Raw genomic sequence first — 24044 nt, 5'->3', positions numbered from 1 at the left:
GGCCCCCACAGGCTAATACATCTGAATGCTTGGTTCCCAGCTGGTGGAACTGTTTGAGAAGGATTAGGAGGTGTGGTCTTGCTGGAAGAGGTGTGTCACTGGGAGTGTCTTTGAGGTTTGAAAAGCCCCCAACAGGGCAAGTTTCAATCTCTGTCTCCATCTTGCAGAAAACATACAAGCTCTCAACACTGCCCCAGCACCATGCCTGCCTGCCTACCGCCACACTCCCCACCATGATGGCCATGGACCGACCCTCTGAAACTGTAAGCAAGCCCCCAGTTAAATGCTTTCTTTATAAGTTACCACAGTCATAGTGTCTCTTCACAGCAATAGAAAAGTAGCTAAGACACCCTCCTTCTGCATGTGTATATATTCTTATTACCTGTTAACCATCCTTGCATTGAGAATCTGTTGTCTCATTGTATTAAGCTGGATTAAATTTGGTCTAGAGGGTTTTTTTGCCCAACTCTAATTTATCTTAAAGTGATCAGACTATAAGTTACTCTTGGGACCAGTAGGTAAGTGTTTTGATATGGTCAGACAAGACAGATGCCAGCTGAAAGCAATCCCTCTTCTCTGGCTGTAAACATAGCCTACCCATACATAACCTGCCATGTTCTGGGGCAGAACTATCCATAAACTAAATTACTGTCCAATTCTAGAATCACAAATAAATCTAAGAGCCACAAAACCAGATCTGCTGCAATCCTGTCATGTGTGTGGGGTGGGGAGGGTGTTGCCAGCATGTGTATCTGGACACTACATGCATGCAGTACCCACAGATGCCAGAAGAGGGCACAATATACCCACAACACTGGAGTTACAGCTGGCTGTGAGCTACCATGTGGGTGCTAGGAACTGAACTGAGTCCTCTGGAGGTGCAGCAAGTGCTCCCAACCACTGCCTCATCATCTCTCCAGTCCCTGCAGTTCTCTTATTAAAGACACACAATACCTCTGTGCAGTCTTGCACCTAAGACAGCAACTATTCACCACCAGTTCTCCTTGTGAGTGTGCTGACTACAGCTAGCCTGAGAAATTCACTGTCCTTTTCAAACCATCCCACAGCAATGCTCAGATGGTGTTGGGGACTGGACACCTGCAAAATCCATCTTATTTCTTTCCATCTGTGTGGAGCTTCCTGTCTCTTAAAAAATGTTTAATAATCCAAACCCAGTCTCTCCACGTGTGATATCAGACTTGGTATGATAGGTATGATACTCTTGAAGACACTTACAGCTTTTAAACTCATTTTGCAAGAGGCCCGTTGTTAGTATATAGTGAAGGGTGTTCTTTACATTGGTCTTTGTGTACAGGATTCTTTCTCAATTCTTACTAAATCTATCCATTTATCTTTTGAATAAACGTTAACATCTGTGAATCTGTCGGGGTATTCTTTTCCTAATTTCTGTGCCTTCTGTGGGCTGTTTTTCCTAGTTCTGCTGTAGGACGTGGTGACAGCTGGCCTCTTTGTGCTGTTCCTGACCTTAGAGCAGAGTATTGTAGTCTTGGATTTGCATGCAGTACTGCTGGCCAAGTCAAGAAACAACCTGTTTAAAGACATTTGTTACAAGTTTTATGACATGACTGATGATAAATGTTGTCAAACACTTCTTTTTAATGTACATTGCTGAGTTTTATCCTCTGTTTTGCCCTTGCTGAGATAATTTCACATTTTTGGTCAGTCAGATAAGGTGAGGTGGTATACTCATTTTGCAATATTCCAGACTGATGGCCCTGGGCTATCAGTGTCCTCACTGAGTATGATCCTGTTGACATGCCCTGAGTTCAGCTCATTAGTACTGTGTTTCACAAATTGTCCTTGATACCCATAATAGATTGACCTAAAATATGAGTTCTTATCTTCTGGCCAGATTTTATTATGCTATGCCATCTATATGAACAGAACAAAAGGTTTATCTCCTTTTTCTGTTCTCTAAGGGAATAGCTGTAAACACAGAACAAATGACCCCCAGCATGTCTGAAGGCCACTGCAGTCATCCTCCAGGGGCCTTGTGTCTCGGGCTCTTGTGCTGTGACTAACCCACCCGACACTCACTTTGAGTGAGCTCCGAGTTCCTGGGTAATTTTTTAATACAGAAATTATTAAGTTAGCACTTAAGTCTACACCATCCCTTGCTTACATATTTTTAAGTGATCAGATTTTTTTATTTATTTATTGTGAGTGTGTGTGTAAACACATGCAGACTCCAGTGTGTGTGTGTGTGTGTGTGTGTGTGTGTGTGTGTGTGTAGGTCAGAGGACAACTTACAGTTCTCCCCATCACGTGGGTTCTAGAGATTGAACTTAGTATGCCAGAATTGGCAGCAGGTGGCTTTACCTGGGGAGCCATCTCCCCTGCCCATAAAAGAAAAAACAATTATTTTGTTCACAAGTATGGTCACGGTTCCTGTTCTGTTTCTTGGGTGGGACAGTTGTCTTCAAATTGTGGTAGCTACCTGCGTGGCGGCCATTTTGTGTGTTCACACCTGTCTCCTCAGTGGCTGTTGGTGGCCTTTCAAATCTCCTTAACTTCCAACTCCCCAAAGTAAGACATCCACTCGGACTTTTATCAAACATGAATATATTTGGATCTTCCATGGATTTCTATGCACTTCAACCTCCTTACTGTCTTCTAAAAACACTAACAACTCTTCTCCACGTGTGTCTTAAGAATCCTTTTTAGCTTTAGAATTAGAAATAGACTTTTTGTGTTGTTTTAAGTCTTTGAAAATTTTACCTTCCACTGGTGTTGTCAGTACAATAGACAATACAAAGAGATGCTTTCTACACACTGACTTGGGTTTTTCATTACTGTTTTAACTGATAATCATAACTGTGCATTATACAAATGTATGTTAGAATCCAGCTGCTGCCCAGGCCATCATACCTATAGCAGCAGCTTTCCCCTCTCAGAGACACAGACAGGCTCCCTACTGAGACACTGTCTGTAAGCCTCAAGCTGAGAGACCCCAGGTGCAAAGTTTCTCACCTTGAGAGGTGAGTGAAGTGAGTTTACATCACAGGGGCTCGGTGCCCCCTCCCCGTCCCTTTCCTGGCTCTGCCTGGTTGTGGGCACCTGCTGTAAAACGTCCCCCCTCCTCAAAGACCTGTAAGTAGAGACTCCCCCTTCTGCCTATGGACCCTGAGTTCTCTGCAGAACATCCACCATGCTGTCTGTCTCTGGTACTACAGCCTGAACTGTCTTCAGAGCACCTACTGTGCTGTTTTCTATCTGTCTATCTGTCCATGGTGTTAAATAAATCTCAGCCGGGCGGTGGTGGCGCACGCCTTTAATCCCAGCACTCAGGAGGCAGAGCCAGGCGGATCTCTGTGAGTTCGAGGCCAGCCTGGGCTACCAAGTGAGTTCCAGGAAAGGCGCAAAGCTACACAGAGAAACCCTGTCTCGAAAAACCAAAAAAAAATAATAATAAAAAAAAAATCTCAATGCCTCAAAGAACAATTTCTGTCTCAGTGTCCTCTACTGTATCTGAGAACTTTTATACACATTTTATGGAGCACAATATGACATCTTGATATATGTTACAGCATGGAATGATTAAGTCAGGTAGATAAAATATCCAGCACATTCTGGTTTGCTTTCTATTGTTGTGATAAACACCATGACCAAAAGCAACTTGGGGAGAAAAGGGTTATTTGGCTTACACTTAACACTTCTGGGTCACAACTACCCCTGAGGAAAATCAGGGAGAAGCTCAAACAGGAATTGACTAGAAACGACAGAGGAATGTGCCTTACTGGCTCACTGTCTAGCTCCATTGGTTAGCTTTTTTCTATAGCCCAGGCCACCTGCATAGGGATGGTGCTACCCACCGTGGGCTGGATCCTCCCACATCAATCACCAACCAAAACAATTCCTCACAGACGTGGCCACAAGCCAACATATTCTTGGTAACGCCTCTTCCCAAGAGACTCCTGGTTGTATCAAGTTGGCAATAAAAACTAACCAAGAAACATTTCCACATGCACATCATTTTTGTGGTAAACATTTGAAATGCACTCTTTTGGTGATTTTCAAGCACATGGTACCTTATTATTACTACAGTCCCCTGACTCATTTCTCCTGTGCTTTGTTGGGATGTGGTATGTTTCCCAGAGTCCGCATGATGGAAGTTTGGTCCTTGATGTGGAGGTACTGAGGACCCAAGTCCTCAGAAAAGTAAGACTGGCTCACTGGGTCCCAGGATCAAACTCACGCCATCAGGCTTGATGTCGAGAACCTCTAACCCAAGGCTGGAGAGATGGCTCAGTGATTAAGATCGCTCACTGCTCTTCTAGAAGTCCTGAGTTCAATTTCCAGCAACCATATGGTAGCTCACAACTATCGATAGTGGGATCTGATGCCTTCTTCTGGCATAACATCGTACATGCAGATAGAGCACTCATACATAAAAAAATAAATAAATCTTTTTTAAAAAAAAGAAAACCTCTGACCCATCTCACTGGTTCCTTTTTTTCATTTTTAATAAATAATAAACTATAGAGTACAATGTAGTGTTTCAATAACCTCTCTACATTGTTATCAAAACAAGGTAATTAACATATTTGCTGCACCAAGTGTTTATTATTTATTTGTGAACATTTAAAATCCTCTTAGCTGTTTGGAAATGCATTAAATATTATGGTCAACTATCATCATCTTACTGTGCAATAAAGCACTGGAACTAACAATTACTTTCTAGAATGTTTGGTATGATTTATCCATAAGCCCTTGTACTAACACCTTTTTCCATGATAAATTGGTTTTTATGATTCTGTTTCAGAAAGACATTAGGACTATTCAAGATTTCTACTTCTTTTTGTGTGGCTTTTTATACAACTTTCTAGAACACAGCCAAATGGTTTCATTTTTTTAATTTCATATTCTCTGAAAATAAAATGAAGTAAAGATACAAGATGGGTTTTTTCTTTTGTGTTGTTTTGTTTCATTTTGTTTTGTTGATATGTTTATTCATAAACCATTTCTTTTTTTTTTCTTTTTTTTTTTTTTTTTTTGGTTTTTCGAGACAGGGTTTCTCTGTGTAGCTTTGCGCCTTTTCCTGGAACTCACTTGGTAGCCCAGGCTGGCCTCGAACTCACAGAGATCCGCCTGGCTCTGCCTCCCGAGTGCTGGGATTAAAGGCGTGCGCCACCACCGCCCGGCTCATAAACCATTTCTTAGTGATAGAATTACTTTAAATGTTATCTAGTGACACCCAGATGTAAGAGAGGGCTCCTAAGTGAAAGAAGATGGATGCACATCTCAGATTTCTGTCTGATAAGAGGGGAAGGTGCAGACAGATGAACTCCAGTCAGTGACATCAACACTGACTGTGGACAGAGAACCCACTAGAGGAACTCACCTTATTAGGGGGGAAAAAAAACATAAGCTACTTCTTTCTCTTTTCCTAAATGATACTCCAAGGAGAATACCAATACTGACTTATTTTCTAACCTGCTTTTGGAAGATAAGACTTTCCCTGGGGAGAGCATTCTACTCTTGCAGCAGCACATTCATAGCCTCCTGTTCTTTCCTGACCACACACAGACACTGCCATGCAATGTGGACCTACACCTCAGTACACACAGAGACCTCGACATCTCAGAAATTAGGAAGGAGTAGTCAGGTACCCAAAACTACAATAAGCCAGCTTTTATTGCAAAAAAATCCAATTATGATCAGGAGATTAAAATGCCCCTAGTTTTATTTAAACTGAATAGAAATTCTTCTTGTGAATACGAATGTTGGTGCTGGGTTAGGGCATGCAGGAGCCGCAGACACTTAGACATTCAGAGCCCAGAGAGACATATCTGGCTTACCCCAACCTAAACACCAGGAAGAGCCATGAATATCCCTGGGCACCAAAAAGCAACACAGAGAACCTCTGGGATGTTTTGGGGGTAATAAATGCTACCACATGAAAATAAGGACAGCTCCCCAGACTTAATCACATCCATTTCTGCTCACACAGCCAAACGATATGTGTGAAAACAGAATGTTAATGATGGGAGAATTGCAGAGGGCAAGTTCCCTGCCGCAGCGCCAGGGTCCTTCAGATTATTAGTCAGTCTTAGCCTCTCATCCAAATGAGCAAGCTTAGTGCCCTCAAACAACTGACCTGTGACGTCCAGACGGAAGGAGACCTTCTGTCCCCCGGCCTCACAGCTGTACTCCCCGGCATCCGCCTTGCCCGCCTGCTGCACCACCAGCCTCCTCTCACAGCCCAAGGCCTCCACTCGAACCTTCGAGCCAGAGCTCAGCTTCTTCCCATCCTTGAACCAGGTCACCTCAGTCTGGGCCTGGGCCACCGTGCAGCTCAGTGTGGCACTGGCCCCCGCCTCTGCCTTCACCTCACTGTGTGTCTGCTGCTCCTTGGCAAACACCACCTTAGGCTCTGGGGAAAGACAGGAATACCAGGGTCAGAGATACTCTCCAGGTCGGGAAGGCCACAGGGAAAGAGTCTGGAAGGGTGTCCGGATGGTAAAACATCCCCCATTCTCTGCACTAGCTACACCCAGGAGGAGACGCAGAGTCTCTTGGAGCAAACCCAGTTCATCCATACGTCCTGCCACAGATTCACAGGCTGATCCAGGGGGACCACTGTAACAGAGTCCGAGCAAGCCTCCTCCAAGGAGGAACTGTGGCTGAGAACACATGTACACCTGATCAACAGTGACAGTGGAAAGTCTCCCCCAGGACGGTGCAAGACATGTCCTCACAGAGTCTCCCAAGCTCCACTCCCTTGCCTGCTCCAAACATCCTCAGCTGCTATATTCAGAGGACAGCCTAGACTACCAGCCCTTGTTATCAGCCTGGTCCTGGGAGTGGGGATCTCAAGCCTGTGGCCATTAGTGGCTGCCACTCCAGTGTTTCATCACACTGTGGTGTTTACACTCTTCTCAGGATCTCTTTGTGTGATTCCCTGCTAATGTGCTGGCATTTACATTTGTCATGACTGCCATCCTCATCTTTGACTCTTGTGGTATATATATCTGCAAGCAAAGATACCCATTTGTCTGAGGGCTAATGCACTTATAACCTGCTCAAGAATCTGCTATCACCCTGAAAACATCAGCTAACCCGTAACACCTGCTATGGTCCTATCTCCCTCACTTTGATGACTCTAACCACCTGCAGCTGGCTCCTCAGCGGCGAGGAGGACATCCAATATGATTTTATTGCCCTCTGTTCCATGCACCTCACAGGGCCCCAGGGTTGGGAGGAGAAGTAGAGGGCAGATCTGCTTACACACAGGCTGTTCTAAGCTCACCCCTTAATTGTTTAGATCTCATTATCAGCTCCTATCTTTGGACTCGATTTCTGAGTTATTTTAGCTTTTGAAGAATCTTGGCATCTAGTATAGCAAGCACCCCAAAGTTGATCTTTGACAGTGGTTTGGCTCAATGTTTTCCCACCTGGACAGAGGCATCCCCTGCTGCATTTGAACCAAGAGCGGCCACCTGCAGTTCTTCCGGACTGTATCCATTCAGTGTATCCTCTTTACTGTCTCTTCCCAATGTTTACTAATTTTCACCAAGTGTGCCAGCATACCTTGTCGGACTTGGAATTGGTAAGGTGATGCCTTTGACGTGGGTGTAAATCTAAACCTGTGACCTCTCATGCAAACCTGAGGGTGCTTCCCCTACACCACTCTGTGGTCTAGAACTCATTCTCAACTCTCTTACAAAGTCTGATGATTTTGGCCGAAGAGGGCAACACAAAACACCACCTCCAAAAGGCCACAGCTCCTCAATTACTGAATTCAAAGACACAGAAATGGCTGAAACGCTAGACACACAATGAAAAGTCCACGTGTAAAGATAGTCAACGACTTCAAGAAGGAAACAAAGGAGCACGTGGATAAGGCAAGGAAATCAGTTCAGGATGTAAATAAGGAAGTCAGTAACACAGAGGAGGCGGCCAGCAACATGCATGAGAAACTGAGCAAGGACATCGAGATCGTGTGAAAATATATATATGATAGAAATGAAAGACTCAACTAATAAAATTAAAAACACACTGGAAAGCATTACAAATAGGTCAATCAAGCTTATGGCAGAACGGCTGTCACGGATGGAGGCCACCAGGAAAGTCAAAGAAAGACTGAGGACAAAGAACAGCCAAGAAAAGGAAAGGGAGGGTGATCACAGCAACATCCGGGAACTCTGGGACATGGTCAAGAGCGCAAACCTAAGAACTACGGGCTAGGAAAAGATGAGACACAAACTAAAGGCCCAGAAAATCAGTTCAATGAAATTAGAGCAGAGAATTTCCCAAATTTAGAGAAAGAAGTAAGCACCAGAACACACGGGGTATTACAGCCCCAAATAAACACGGCCAGAGAATCTCCACACAATACAATAGTGAACACACTAAAACTCGACAAATAAACAATATTTATTTTAAAACAAAGTGTAAGAGGACCAATGAACTGGCTCAGCAGATCAAGCTTGGCAGCCTGCTTTCAGTCACCAGAACGCACACAGCAGGAGGGAACTGCGTTCAGTCACCAGAACACACACAGCAGGAGAGACTGACTCCTGCGATTGTCTTCTGACCTCTCCATGTGCCACCATGCTCACACACAACTTAAAAATGTAGCAACTTTTTCAAAAGGCAAACCCATTAGAATAACCTCCGGCATCTCAGTAGAAACCCCCAAACCCAGGAAAACAAGGAATGATACATTCCATGCCCTGAAAGAAAAAAAAAAGCTACCAGCTAAGAGGGCTATTCCAACAAAGTTATCTCTTAAAACCAACAGAAATAAAGACGGCTCCAGGGAAACAAACTAAAGTAACTCATAGCAACCAAACTAACCCTGCAGAACATTCTAACAGGAATCCTGACCTCAGGGGAGGAAAAAACACCTAATCACAATAGCACATGAATTAATAAATTTCATTGGAAGAGTAAATGAAAAAAGGAGACTTAAAAAGATTCAGTCATGACCAATTCAGTAATGACTAAACTGGAATTAATATAAAGAGGGAAGGGGTGGGGGGACAAGAGGCCGGTGAGCTGGCTTAGAGGTTAAGAGCATTGGCTGCTCTTGCTGAAGACCTGGGTTTGGTTCTCAGCACCCACGTAGCAGTTCCAGGGGATCTGATGCCCTCTTCTGGCCTCTGTAAGCACTGCACACATGAAATACATATACATGTATGCAAATATTCATACACATAAAATCAAAATAAAGCATTTTTAAAATAATGAATAGTAATCCTAGAGCTGGGAAGTGGTGGCACACACCTTTAATCCCAGCACTCAGGAAGCAGGGGCAGATGGATGTCTGAGTTCAAGGCCAGCCTGGTCTACAGAACAAGTTCCAGGACAGCCAAGATTACACAGAGAAACCTTATCTCCAAATGACACCACCCCCCCAAAAAAAGAATGAACAGTAATCCAACTAAACCAAAACAACCAGGAAAATGATCAATAAAACTGCAGGAATCCGAAAACAACTCTCAATACTAATCCTAAACACAAGTGATCTTAACTCCGCAACAGAAGAGTCTATTGGGTTAAAAAATAAGATCCAGGGGCTAAAGAGATGACTCGATGGTTAAGAGCACTTGATGCTGTCACAGAGGACCCAGGTTCGATTTCCAGCATCCACATGGTGGCTATAACCATCTGTAACTCCAGATAGACATTCAAGCAAAATGCTCTTACATGTAAAATAAATAAATCTAAAACTATGTTTAAACATGTCAATAACTGTTTTAATATCAAACTATTTGTAGTGTTCAAAAAACACACTTCACTGGTAAATACAGACTTGAAAGTGAATATGGATCAAACACTGGAAGCAAGCAGGGATAGCTAGATTTATATTTCATTAAACAGATTTCAAGCCAAAGGTAGTCAGACGGGACAAAGAAGCTCTCACTACACACTAGTAAAGTGAGTAATCCATTACATCAAGAAGATGTAATAATTAGGAACACACACGTGGATTGTCCCAAGGGACTGACCTGTGACGTCCAGACGGAAGGAGACCTTCTGTCCCCCGGCCTCACAGCTGTACTCCCCGGCATCCGCCTTGCCCGCCTGCTGCACCACCAGCCTCCTCTCACAGCCCGAGGCCTCCACTCGAACCTTCGAGCCAGAGCTCAGCTTCTTCCCATCCTTGAACCAGGTCACCTCAGTCTGGGCCTGGGCCACCGTGCAGCTCAGTGTGGCACTGGCCCCCGCCTCTGCCTTCACCTGGCTGTGTGTCTGCTGCTCCTTGGCAAACACCACCGTGGGCTCTGAGGATAGATCAGGACACACATACAGGGTCAGAGACACTGTCTAGATCAGGAAGGGCACGTGAGGAAAGACTTGCAGGAGACAGCTAGAAGGCAGAACGTCACCCGGCCTCTGCACACTGTGTCCAGGAAAAGCGCAGGGCCTCTCGACACAAAACCCCAGTTTATCCACATATCCTGTTACTGCTGCGGGGTCACTCGAGGGGAGACACGGTTACAGTCCTCCATGGAGAGGCTGAGGGGCATAACACATGCTCCTGTCCCACAGTGACAATGGAGAGTCTCCCCAGGACTTGGTAGGTCGTGCCTCACAGCGCTGAGAGTCCAGAGCCTCCACGCCCTTTCCTGCTCTGAGCTCTGTCAGTTGTGGCACCCACAGAAGGGAGAGCCTGGGCCATCTGCGGCCCTCGCTGTCTGTCTTACTGATGTCATCAGCCATCGGGGTGTGTGTGTGTGTGTGTGTGTGTGTGTGTGTGTGTGTGTGTGTGTGTGTGTTCCTCTGCACAGCTAATGTTCAAGGAGACCCTACTCTTCATAGCACTCTATCTTCTTCATATTTATTTCAGGGGTCTCTTTACATATTACAGTCCTTATCCTCTTTCACTGTCTGACCTGCGGGTCTGATCCCAGTGACAGGTGGTTAGATGTGGCTGGTACCCCAAAAGTTTACGTGTCGCAAGCTGGATTCTCATGTGGTAGTGCTGAGGTGGAGAACTTTTTACAAGGTACAAGTTAGTGGCAGTTCTGGACCACGGGAACTCTTCTGAGTTAACGCCGATCTGGAAAAACAGGCTGAGTCTTACAGGAACAGATGACCTCCCACAAGAGCAGAGTGTCAGCCGTTCCTGTGTGTTGTCCCCTCCTGCTCCTAACCAGGCTCCTTCCTACCTATCCATTTCGTGGAGCTGGTGCCCTCCTCACCTGGACACCAGCACCACGCCATCTGAACCTCCCAGCCACCGGCATCGTTACTGATTTGTAAGTCCCACGACACTTTATTGTTATTTTGCAATAGCTGCACACAGCGGCCTCATCTAATCGCTCAGGTTCTCAATACAATGTGGCCGAATGGATCACTGTTGCTCCACTGTGGCTAGTGCGCTTGTCCTGACAAACCTTTCCTCATCCTGACAACGTTAAACAACACACAGCAGGACTATGGTTTACCTGGGACCCTGGTGTCTCCAGTCCCCCTGGAACTGACCTCTGTGATGTGAACCAGCAGACAGCTCTTTCTTTTCATGTGGTTGTATTTTTTTTTTTTTTGTTTTTTTTTTTTTTTTTGTTTTTTCGAGACAGGGTTTCTCTGTGTAGCTTTGGAGCCTGTCCTGGAACTCACTCTGTAGACCAGGCTGGCCTCAAACTCACAGAGATCCGCCTGGCTCTGCCTCCCGAGTGCTAGGATCAAAGGCATGTGCCACCACCACCCAGTGCCTTTTCATGTGTTTTAATGTCCCCAAAACTCTCATGAAAAGTCCCTTCTCCCTTCCTTGCTGGCTTTAAAAACCAGGGGGGCCGGGCGGTCGTGGCGCACGCCTTTAATCCCAGCACTCGGGAGGCAGAGCCAGGCGGATCTCTGTGAGTTCGAGGCCAGCCTGGACTACCAAGTGAGTTCCAGGAAAGGCGCAAAGCTACACAGAGAAACCCTGTCTCGAAAAACCAAAAAAACAAAAAAAACAAAAAAAACCAGGGGGAAAGGAGGGATGGGTTTACACACAGGTGCGTTTCGGAGCTCAATGCATTGCTTTTTTTTTTTTTTTTTTTGTCTATTTCTACCTCTACAGTGAGGGGCCCAGATCTGGTTGCTATGCTGTACAGTAAACCTAGACAAGACTAGAGAAAAATTCTAGCACTTTCTTTAAGAGTAAGGGATGCTAGGCTGGCTCAGTGAATAAAGCGCTTGCTCTGCAAACCAGACAACCAAATTTGATCCCTGGAACCCGCAGAAAGGGAGGAGAGGACAGATGCCATAAAATTGATCTCTGACACAGAGTGTGGCATTCTGCCCCCCCCCACACACACACAGGCAATAATAATCATAACTAAAATACTTTAAATTCGTAACTTTCCCCTACAAAACTCTCAACCAGATCATAAAGTGCAGGTGCTCTGACCAACCTTGGAGAGACATCTGGGCCACCACAGGCCACAGGCCAGATGCACCCAAAGTCCACCACACAGCATGAGGGCCCTGAGCAGGTGTTCTGAAATGAACGGCTATGGGGAAGTGAGGAAATAGAGGTGGTTAAGGGCCCTCGGTCTTCTGGTTCTGAGGGCTGTGTCTCACCAGCTGACAGCTAGGAATTCTGACAAAACTGGGCAGATCAATTACAAAAACAACAACAACAAAAAAAAAAACCCCTACACTTCCCAGCCAATGACCTGTGCCTCAAGTCCACCTCCTTGTGACCCGTGTGTCCCTCAAGAGTCCTTTGGCTGAACATTTGTGTTAACCAGCACTCCCTCCAAGCTGCAAGCCTGCACAGTCCTCTGAGGACAGTCTCCTATGACAAGAACAAAATCCTGTGGGTGGAAAAAAAAGGGAAGCCAGGCGGTGGTGGCACATGCCTTTAATCCCAGCACTCGGGAGGCAGAGCCAGGAGGATCTCTGTGAGTTTGAGGCCAGCCTGGTCTACAGAGAGAGATCCAGGACAGGCACCAAAACTATACAGAGAAATCCTGTCTCGAAAAACCCAAAAAGGGGGGGGGGGGCGGGGGATACACCAGCACATACTTTGGCTAACATTTAAACTTAGTCACAGATTAAGTAGATTTAAGGGCCCCAAGTCACATCCATAGCAACAGGGAATGTGCTCCTCTCCTGGTGCCTGCACCTGACTCTCCATTGTGCCTTGTATCACGGCTCTTATCGTAATCAATAAACTGATTAAGTCTGCTTTACTCTGACTGGTCCTGCATTCACTTCTGTGGTGGATGTCAAGGACCTGGCTGCATCTCAGCAGAGGTCGCCAGCGATCTGAGGGGGATTGTTCAGGCTGCACTACCCACAACAAGGAGAGCATTTCCTAATGCAGTAATGGAAACAGCACTCAAGCTGAAAGAGGCCCTCTCTCTCCTCTCCTAGCTTCCCCGGGCTCAGCTATAAGAAGGAAAATGAGAAGCAGAAAGAGGGCCTGAAAGATGAGGTGGAAAGAGGGAATAGCACAGGCTGGGAAGATGCTTGGCAGTAAAGGATACACAATCCTCTTGCAGAGGACCCCAGTTTGGTTCCCAGCACCTAAACTGGACTACTCACAGCTGCCTGTAACTCCAGGACCCAGGGGATCCAATGCCATCTCCTGGACTCATTAGTACCTGCACTCATGTGCACATACCCAAACACACATAGCCAGCCTCCACCACCTCCACACAAGGCTAACTTCATGTGGCAACACCCACCTGTGACGTCCAGGCGGAAGGAGACCCTCTGTCCCCCGGCCTCACAGCTGTACTCCCCGGCATCCGCCTTGCCCGCCTGCTGCACCACCAGCCTCCTCTCACAGCCCGAGGCCTCCACTCGAACCTTCGAGCCAGAGCTCAGCTTCTTCCCATCCTTGAACCAGGTCACCTCAGTCTGGGCCTGGGCCACCATGCAGCTCAGTGTGGCACTGGCCCCCGCCTCTGCCTTCACCTCGCTGCGTGTCTGCTGCTCCTTGGCAAACACCACCTTGGGTTCTGGGAATAGACAAGGGCACACAGGGTCAGAGACACTGTCTAGGTCAGGAAGGCCACAGGGAAAGAGCTGGCTTGGGCAATGGAGGACGGAACTTTCTCAGCCTTGATGTGGAGACTATGATCCTCATCCCAGTGTGTGTCCTCCTGCCTCTGCTGGCTTCACTCTGCCAACACTGTGGCACTCCCGGCAGACGGCTCTTCAGGAAGATCACTCTTCCCGCCCTCCCTGTCAGCTCTGATGTCAGTGCTATGATGACTGCATGAAATGACCTACGGGTTTATCTCCTTTCTCTAGTCTCTTAAAAAAGTCTCCACGATCATGGAATAACTGTTCCCAGTACTATTTGATGCTTTCTCAACAAAATTATTTGAAGATTTGGTTGCTATTCCACTTATTTAAAATACACTGGATTTATTGAATTTTTATGTCAGTTTTCACACAGTTTACTAGTAATCAGCCAAACTGTCACAACTTTTCAGATTACCATAAAATATTTTATCATATACTCTTTTTTTTTTTTTTTTTTTTTTTTTTTTTTTGGTTTTTCGAGACAGGGTTTCTCTGTGTAGCTTTGCGCCTTTCCTGGGACTCACTTGGTAGCCCAGGCTGGCCTCGAACTCACAGAGATCCACCTGGCTCTGCCTCCCGAGTGCTGGGATTAAAGGCGTGCGCCACCACCGCCTGGCCATATACTCTTAAAATAACATTTCTGCTGGGCGGTGGTGGGCACATGCCTTTAATCTCAGTAATCAGGAGGCAGAGGCAGGCGGATCTCTAAGTTCAAGGCCAGCCTGGTCTACAAAGCAAGTTCCAGGACATTCAGGACTGTTATATAGAGAAACCTTGTCTCAGAAAACCAAAAAAGAAAGAAAGAGAGAAAGGAAGGAAGGAAGGAAGGAAGGAAGGAAGGAAGGAAGGAAGGAAGGAAGGGAAAGACCAATAATAATGATATGGTGATGATATTCCCATGAAGACTCAATAGCTTGTTTCTCAATATCTAAACACCAACAGCTGTTATGTGGAAGTCTGATAGCACACTGCTGTGGGTACTCTCCCGTCATCTAGGATTGCAGCCCACCCTGTAAGTCCTCAAGGATCCACTGGCACACAAGGCAAATGGCTGTCTGTCTCGGACTTCTCCCTCTGAGGACCTGGAGCCAGGCACTAACACTGATAGAAATGTGGGCTGACTTGGCAGGAGACACCCTTCACCATTCCTGAGTTCAGAGCAGGAGCTCTGAGGGGATCCCTGATGCACCTATCCGAACTGAAAGCAAAGGTTAGTTGGTATTTGCTTTAAACCCTACTCTTTTGTGTAGGAGAGGAAGGAGGATTGAGACCATACACAAGGTCTAGCCAGAGTCCCAGATTCCATACAAGACAAAGATGTTTCTGGGAGCATGGGACTCTGAATTACCCCATAGTAATGCCACTCAAGGCTTACAAAATGGACCCCTCTTCCACCTCTGTATTCCTCTCCAGCCTAGCTGCAGGAAAGGAGGAAGGATGGGAAATGTGAGAGATGAAGGCTAATGTAAAGGGCAAATATAAAAGGCTAATACAAAATGATAAATCAGGCCCCTCTCCACTATCCCATAAGGCCAAATAGGTACCTGGCACATCCAGACGGAAGGAGACCCTCTGTCCCCCGGCCTCACAGCTGTACTCCCCGGCATCCGCCTTGCCCGCCTGCTGCACCACCAGCCTCCTCTCACAGCCCGAGGCCTCCACTCGAACCTTCGAGCCAGAGCTCAGCTTCTTCCCATCCTTGAACCAGGTCACCTCAGTCTGGGCCTGGGCCACCGTGCAGCTCAGTGTGGCACTGGCCCCCGCCTCTGCCTTCACCTGGCTGTGTGTCTGCTGCTCCTTGGCAAACACCACCTTGGGCTCTGGAGACAAACAAGGGCACACAGGGTCAGAGGCACTGTCTAGGTCAGGAAGGCCACACAGGGGGGAAACCTGATGGTAGTGGTACCACTGGAAGGCAGAGCATCATCCAGACTCCACACGCACTCTGCCTAGAAGCCCCGGTGCCTCTCAGCACAGAACCAGACCACACACACACATCCTGTCTCTCTTGTAAGAACTACTCTGGAGACTGCCCCTTCAAAGGCTACCGCAGCAGCGCGGTCGTGGAGACCTGATGTTTCAACCCCTGCATTTGCTCTTCAGTGGTTCATTGTTCCAGGCTGATCCCGTTTATACCTGTATGGTCTATCTTCAGATTTTAGGAGCTCTGTACGTATTTGAGTACTGGAGTCTTACCAGCTACACGTATTGTACATATTCTCCCCATCTGTGTGCTTCAATTTCTCACTTTTGTGTGTTTTCCGGTTAAATCAAGTATTTTCACGAAGCAACACATCTACTGGTTCTTTGTAGGCCATGTATCCATGTACTGGCTACGGAGTCACTCATATCGCAAAGCCCTGGCACACTCAGCCGTCAGTCATACTGGCTTTCTCTGAGGTTGTCACCCAATGCACTGTTTACTGCAATGAATGCTTTAGGCGAGACTTCCAGGGCTAACACATTTTCCAAATGTGGGGAAGGTGGTCCTGTCTCTATGCGTCACACTCAGGAAAGGAGGCACAGGGCCTACAATGGCCACCGGCCAAGAGCTGGTACAGAAGGCATTTCATGCTGCCCTACTCTTCCATCGGCACACTTGGGCCCACCGTCCTTCTCACTGTTGACTTACGATGAGGGTTGAGCTCATGAAGCCGATGTTCTCAGCTGTTTATCTTCAAGAGAACACGAGGCCTCTGCAATCGGTGTGCTGGGCGTCATCACACTCAAAATCATTAAATATGTTTGGATTCTGACTTAGGAATGAAATTAAGTCCTCTGTGGTTTCTCCAGATGTTCATCACAGTCCTTCAAAAACATCTGACCATTTCCTCCCTGGGCTCCAAATGTCATTTCTTGGGCATCAGATTGGAAAACGGATGCTTCCGCAGTTGCTGTGAGTACCGTAGAACCCCACAAACCTTCGAGGCAGTGTGTGGATGGAGCGGTGTCTCCTGCGTGCTGGGTTGCTGTGCAAGGCGATCCTTCCCAAGGCTCCCACCCCAACGCTTACCTTAGGGACTTTCTTAACTGGTGACTGGAAGTCCCACTCCTGCTGTCTTACCCTGGCTTTTCTTGTTGCCATTTCAAAGGTAAATCCCTCGCCTAAAGTGGGCTGTTAGCTGCTGTTTCCTGTAGTTCTGGTTTTCATAGTTAAGGGGGGCGGCGCCTGTTGGTTTCTGTAAAGAATTCATGCTGAATTTTATTGAAGATTTTTTCAGGATATGAGATGATAATTGAATTTTTTTATGAATAGTGTGTGTGTGTGTGTGTATGTGTGTGTGTGTGTGTGTGCGCGCGCGCGTGCCATGCCATGAGTGTGACCAGAGAGCAACTTGCAGGATTGGTTCTCTCTTCCCACCGTGTGGGTCCCGGGATTCAGATCCGCCGGCTTGGCAGAGACAGCTTCATCCCCTCAGCCATCTCACTAGCCCAAAGACAGTAAACGTCAGGAAACACTTTTATTCTGCACTGCCTGAGCTCTCTGTGCATTTCCCTTTTGGTGCCCTGAGCTTCTGTGCCTTGTGTGGAGCCAACGCCTCACGCCAGGCTTCCCTTTCCCCAGTCTTCAACTGCTACAGAGCATTTTTCTACCAGGCATTCCTATCCTGGCCTTGATGTGTACGTGACCTTTGAGTTTTGCATATTTTTCCTGTAAGGTGTGTTTCCATGTCACGTTGTTTCCATAAAATGATCCATCTTTCATCATCCTGTTTCCCAAGAGAACTTCTGTAAGTAAAGAACAGTTTGTTTCTAGAACTTCTGGAATGTTGTTCCTGCTGGCTGCATGCCCCGCCCCCTAAAAAACGGTTCTTAAACTGCCTGAATGGAAATTCAGCTAAAGCTTACAGAGTTGTTTGAGTTTTCAATTTCTTTTTTTCAGTTTTGACATGACTTTCTAGGAATTAGCCAAATTGTCACAATTTGCCAGTTTTTTACAAATATTTACCTTTATTTCATGTGCATTTGGTGGTTTTTGCCTGCATGTATCCCCGTATGAAGGTATCGGATCCCCTGGAACTGGAGTTACAAACAGTTGTGAGCTGCCATGTGGGTGCTGGGAATTGAACCCGGATTCTCTGGAAGAGCAGCCAGTGCTCCTAACAACTGAGCCATATCCCCAGCCCCCAATTTACCAGTTTTAAACCATAAAATTAGTTGTCATAATCTCTTCAAATAATGTCTCACAAAGAAACAGCAGGGTTTTTTGACAGTTGTCCGAGCTCATAATTGATGGTGTGATTGGCCCTCTGTATCACAGATTCAACAACAGCAAATAGACAGAAAATATGGAGATGGGGCAGAACTGCATCTGTGGGGCCCACAGGCTTCCTTCTTGTTATTAGTCCTCAATTAATACAGAGGGGCAACTGGCAGCACTGACGTTATACTGAGCACAATCCACCAGGACATGAGTTGAGATGTACAGAGGGAAAGGGTTCTGATGACTCTGCAGTTAAACGCACTGGCCGCTCTTGCGGAGGACTCAGGTTTGGCTCCAGCAGCCACATGGTGACTCACAACTACCAGCTCCAGGGGATCGATCTGATGATTTCTTCTGAACTCCATGGGCACCAGGCACGCACATGGTACACATACATATATGCGGGTAAAACCTCCATATACATGAAATAAATAAATATGGCGTGTTTTGAGGTGGGAGGGTGTTGTTTTGTTTGTTTGTTTTTTACTGTATAGATGGGCCTGGAGCGGTGACTCGGCAGTTAAGCTTGCTACTCTTCCAAAGGACCTGAGTTTGGGCAGCTCACAACCACCTGTAACCCCAGCTCCAGGGGATCTAGTGTCCACTTCTGGTCTCTGCAGGCACCTGCACTCACACACACACACACACACACACACACACACACACACACACACACACACACACACACAAATTTTAAAAAGTGAAATACATCTAAAAAGAAGAAAATGTACAGAGCATGTGTGCTGGTTAGATTTGAATGCACCAACATTTTACATAAAGGACCAGCACATCTGAGGATTTTGCATCTGCACTGCGGTCCTGGAACTAACTCTGAAGGACACCAAGGACACAACAGAAACCTACAGGCCAAAAGCAGAGGGGCAGCCTATAAGGACACAGCATTAAGGGTCTGAACAAAAGGAAAATGCGTGTGTTTTAAGCCATCTCTATGCAACCAGCCAGAGGCCCAGGGACTCCCAGTCCCCAGGGACATGCTGAGTTTTTTCACAGCACTCTGGTCAGTGGCAGATCGCACAGCAACATGGCAGTACACCATATCAACGCTTCTCCACACCAGCTTTGTACGTCAGCTTCCAAGGGCTGATGATGAGAATGTTCTGGTGGAAAACAACAGGAACACAGGACATGATTGAAAAGACCATTCCACCCTGACAAGTGTACACTGAAGCACATTGATCAGTCTCCACTCTGTACCCGACACAAGAGCTGTGCAACCATCCACCAGCAGGCATTCTCCTACAGACAGGTGTGTAGGAGGCCAGCTTCCAAATCCCTGGGAAAGGAGTGAAGGGGATCACGAGAAACCAAAAGCTGAGAATACCAAGACAGTCTTGAGACAGTTACAGGTGTGACCAAGTATCTGGCCTGTGGCTTGTCCTTAGCCTGAGTTAGTGGGCGGCTCTGGCCATGGAGAACCACGCATAGCTCTGGAAGAGAACCTGCAAGTGTCCAGTGCCTCCAATCCAAGGAAAATCACTCTCCCAGGTGAAGGTCACATGGTCACCTTACAACCAAGAACCAACTGATTCCAACAGAACCAACCAAAAGACACTGGGCAGGCTCTTGGAACATACAGCGAAGGATCACCACATGGACACCACTCAAGGTGTGTGAGAAGGGCCTGTGCCTGCCTGTTTTGCCTCACTGAGCACACAGATATAAGATGGCATTTGGGAAGCCAGAAGATGGTAATAGAGAACGTGTAACAGGAAGGACCTAGTGGTCAGCCACACATCTGATCAGTCATCACCTCTACACAAGACAAACTGGCATCTCAACACCCACCTGTGACATCCAGACGGAAGGAGACCTTCTGTCCCCCGGCCTCACAGCTGTACTCCCCGGCATCCACCTTGCCCGCCTGCTGCACCACCAGCCTCCTCTCACAGCCCGAGGCCTCCACTCGAACCTTCGAGCTAGAGCTCAGCTTCTTCCCATCCTTGAACCAGGTCACCTCAGTCTGGGCCTGGGCCACCTCACAGCTCAGTGTGGCACTGGCCCCCGCCTCTGACTTCACCTCATTTCGAGCCTGCTGCTCCTTAGCAAACACCACCTTGGGCTCTGGGGACAAATGGGGACACAAAGTCAGAGGCACTGTCTAGATCAGCAAGGTCACAATGGGAAAGACCCTGGATGGCTCAGCTGGAGGGCAGAATGCCATCCAGGCCCTGCACTCTCTGTGCTCAGGAGAAACCCCAGGGCCTCCAAACACAGGGAAAGTCATGCTCCCTTATCCATCCAGAACACATTCCAAGACCTGCAGTAGGTGCCTCAGATGCAGATAGCACCAAATACTGTGTATGTTTTTCCTGGAGGGCCTGAGAAAGTTTAGTTAAAAAGTTAGGCATAGTACCAAACTCATAAGCCGCTGGGTGGTGGTGGCTAATGCCACTCAGGAGGCAGAGCCAGGCGGATCTCTGTGAGTTTGAGGCCAGCCTGGTCTACAAAGCAAGATCCAGGACAGGCACCAACACTACACAAAGAAATCCTGTCTCAAAAAAGAAAGAAAGGAAGGAAGGAAGGAAGGAAGGAAGGAAGGAAGGAAGGAAGGAAGGAAGGAAGAAAGAAAGAAAGAAAGAAAGAAAGAAAGAAAGAAAGAAAGAAAGAAAGAAAGAAAGAAAGAAAGAAAAGAAAAACTCATAAGCAGGTTTGGTGGTGCATGGCTACAATCTTAGCATTGAGGAGGCAGAGAAAAGCAGACAGACCTCTGTGAGTTTGAAGTTAGCCTGGTCTACATAGCAAGTTCCAGGCAGGCCAGTTAAGGCAGCATAATGAGACCCTGTCTCAAGAGAAAAAAAAAAAAAGGTGGGTATGCACACCTTTAATCCCAGCACTGGAGAGGCAGAGGCAGGTGGATCTCTGTGAGTTCAAGATTGGCCTGGTCTATAAAGCAAGTTCCAGGACAGCCAAGGCTATGTAGAAAGAGTCTGTCTCAAATCCCTTCCCACTCAAAAAAAACATAACTACTAGTTATAAAAATGGAAAACTTTCCAGGAAAGGTGCAAAGCTACACAGAGAAACCCTGTCTCGAAAAACCAAAAAAAAAAAAAAAAAAAAAAAAAAAAAAAAAAGGAAAACTTAAAGAAACATAGTGTAACAAAAGCCCATACTCTAGACCATTATTAATTAAAATAAGGACCAGCTGAACAGAAGTGTCGTGATACCTTTGCAACCCATCTGAAGAATTTCTCATTTCTGGAATTTTCCATACATTTTAGAACCATGGATGACAGCGAGTAATTAAACCCATGGAGTGTTACTCAGGGTAAAAAGAGTAACTGCCACAATTTGACACACACCCATCCCTCCTTTCTGGTGTCCTTTCCTGCCAATTTTCTGCCCAATTTTCCATAGAGCTTTCTTCCAGGCGCTCACTGCAGGATCTCTGTACGTGTTCCACACTACAGGACTATAATAACACACTCAGACACCTCCCTTGTTATGATGTTTGTCTTCTGAATCGCTGGGGTCTTTTAATTTTTAGTTAATATTATTGTTGGGTGTAACATGGGCAGGACGGCAGCACACACCACAGCTTTCAGGCAGAGGCCAGAGGACAACTTGTCAGGTACACATTTACGTGGGCTCCAGGGACTGAACTCAGGCCATGAGGCTTGCTCAGCCAGCTCATCTGCACCTGCTGAACCATCTCACCAGACCTAACTCACAGTTTTCAATGTCCAAGTATTCATAAGTGTCTTATGGTGGTCGCTGTGTTTCTTCCCTTGTTCCTGGGCACTGGGGTGACTCAGCAGCAGAGCTGTGCCTAGCATGCACAGAGCTCTGTATTCCAGCATTGTACATGTGTGAGTGAGTGAGTGTGTGTGTGTGTGTGTGTGTGTGTGTGTGTGTGTGTGTGTATGTTTCAGAAGTGTACATTTATTCTATTGGCACATATATTCATTCCATAAATTCTAGTGTTCTCCTGTACAGTAGAGAACTAGTTAAGTACTTCATGATAACTACATGAGAGGAATTTCAAAGTTTCCAACATAAACATCGAAGGAACTGGAAATGCTCACTGCCCAAGTTTAATCAATGCACATCATAGACATGTTATCAGATTCCACACTGCACGTCATTTTCACTCTGTATGATCGTTATATGTTGGTTAAAAGTAATGAATTCAGTCCTTAAGTGGAGACGCAGAAATACCTGCATGTCACCTAGAGGGTTCTGAGTTTCCCTTTCTATTCCAAGTCTGGAACTCAACTAGTGTTGGCTTTGTATGTGGTGATTACTGGTCCACCGTTTCTTCAGTATGGTAAGTGGTCCAAAATCCTTCATGAAACAATCATTCTGTCGGCAGCCCTTCCTTGAGTCCCAGGGGGAAGAGGAGAGATGTAGGTGGGGTGGGGAATGGGGAACCCATTGCTGTGAAAGTCCAACCTGAGCTCTGTCCTCTGCTCCTTCAGTCTGTTGCCTATCCCTGCACTGAGACACCCATGCCTTCAGTACATGATTTTAGCATAGTCTGACACGTGGTGCAGCAAAGACTCCTTGCTTTGCTTTGGGTGTGCTGTTTGAATCAGAAATGTCGCCAAAGGCCCACGTATTAGAGGCCTGGTCCCCAGACTGTGCCGTTGGGAGGTGGTGGAAACTTTAGTATGTAGGGATCTAGTGGGAGATCTTAGGTCACTGGGATTGTGCCCTCCAGGAGGACTGTGGGACCCAAGTCCCTTCCTCTCTCTCACACACACACAGCATGAAGTGAGTACTTTGACTGAGAAGGATGGAACACGTGCAGAGAGTTTTTCTAACAAGAAAACCACTGGGATCATCCAGGTCATCAACCAATCTCCTGTCACCTGCAAACAAGCAACCTTGATATATGAACACCCACCTGTGACGTCCAGACGGAAGGAGAGCTTCTGTCCCCCGGCCTCACAGCTGTACTCCCCGGCATCCGCCTTGCCCACCTGCTGCACCACCAGCCTCCTCTCACAGCCCGAGGCCTCCACTCGAACCTTCGAGCCAGAGCTCAGCTTCTTCCCATCCTTGAACCAGGTCACCTCAGTCTGAGCCTGGGCCACCGTGCAGCTCAGTGTGGTACTGGCCCCCGCCTCTGCCTTCACCTCGCTGTGTGCCTGCTGCTCCTTAGCAAACACCACCTTGGGCTCTGGGAACAGATAGAAACACACTGGGTCAAAGACTCCAGACTAGACATAACCCTTCTGCAGGGCCTGGGGCTCATCAGAGCCCAGTCTTTGCCAAGGCAACACTGTCCATAATTGACAGATCATCATGGATCGTAAACAAGGTTCTGTGCCACGTGTGGCCCAGGCTGCATGAGCTGAAGCTTCAAATGTGGAAGGCTGGGGTATGCAGGATCTTGTCACTGCCCCAAGAACCTCTAGGCCCACTCTGATGTCTGCTGGCTGGTGAGCCACTGTAGCCCTTAAGGCCATCACAGCGAGCATCCCTTAACAATACCTATCCTGACCTTTAAGGATAGGACTCTAATCTTCCCTGCCTCAGGTCCCCCAGAAACTTCAGACCGTTCATGGCTTCCCAGTCCTACATGAAGAGACCACAGACAGCAGGAGGAGGCACAGTTGGAGGGATGGCCACCTCAATCTCCAAGCTAGATTCTCCAAGCTCAATCTCCACATCTTCCTGGACCACAGCTGAGAGGGGGTTCAAGACAGTGGAATACAGTAGAGGCAAGCAGGAAAGAGTGGCCACATGGAGTGTCACCTTTTCCCAAACTCAAGGACAGGGTGGACAGGGTTGGACACACATTCGTGGTCACATGGGAATGACAGGGACAAGAAGGGCTCTCCGAACCCTGAGGTCCAGTAAGTAGCAATGGACAGACAGAAGA

General features: G+C 47.0%; 1 protein-coding gene across 1 annotated transcript in view; it reads right to left on the bottom strand.

Moving 5' to 3' along the window:
- Obscn (obscurin, cytoskeletal calmodulin and titin-interacting RhoGEF) overlaps positions 1-24044 on the bottom strand; it is a 141532-nt gene that overhangs the window by 96828 nt on the left and 20660 nt on the right. Inside the window, exons 11-16 of the mRNA XM_052757447.1 lie at positions 23064-23339; positions 20006-20281; positions 15540-15815; positions 13650-13925; positions 9975-10250; positions 6119-6394 (exon numbers count right to left, since the gene is read on the bottom strand). Of these exons, the coding sequence (XP_052613407.1) occupies positions 6119-6394; positions 9975-10250; positions 13650-13925; positions 15540-15815; positions 20006-20281; positions 23064-23339 (1656 nt within the window). The remainder of the gene's footprint in view (positions 1-6118; positions 6395-9974; positions 10251-13649; positions 13926-15539; positions 15816-20005; positions 20282-23063; positions 23340-24044) is intronic.

Source organism: Peromyscus californicus, unplaced genomic scaffold, assembly GCF_007827085.1.
Source record: "Peromyscus californicus insignis strain IS unplaced genomic scaffold, ASM782708v3 Scaffold_3__1_contigs__length_106647218, whole genome shotgun sequence".
Taxonomy (NCBI): Eukaryota; Metazoa; Chordata; class Mammalia; order Rodentia; family Cricetidae; genus Peromyscus; species Peromyscus californicus.
The sequence above is the reverse complement of the archived record's forward strand: the minus strand, read 5'-3'. Positions and strand labels throughout refer to the sequence as shown.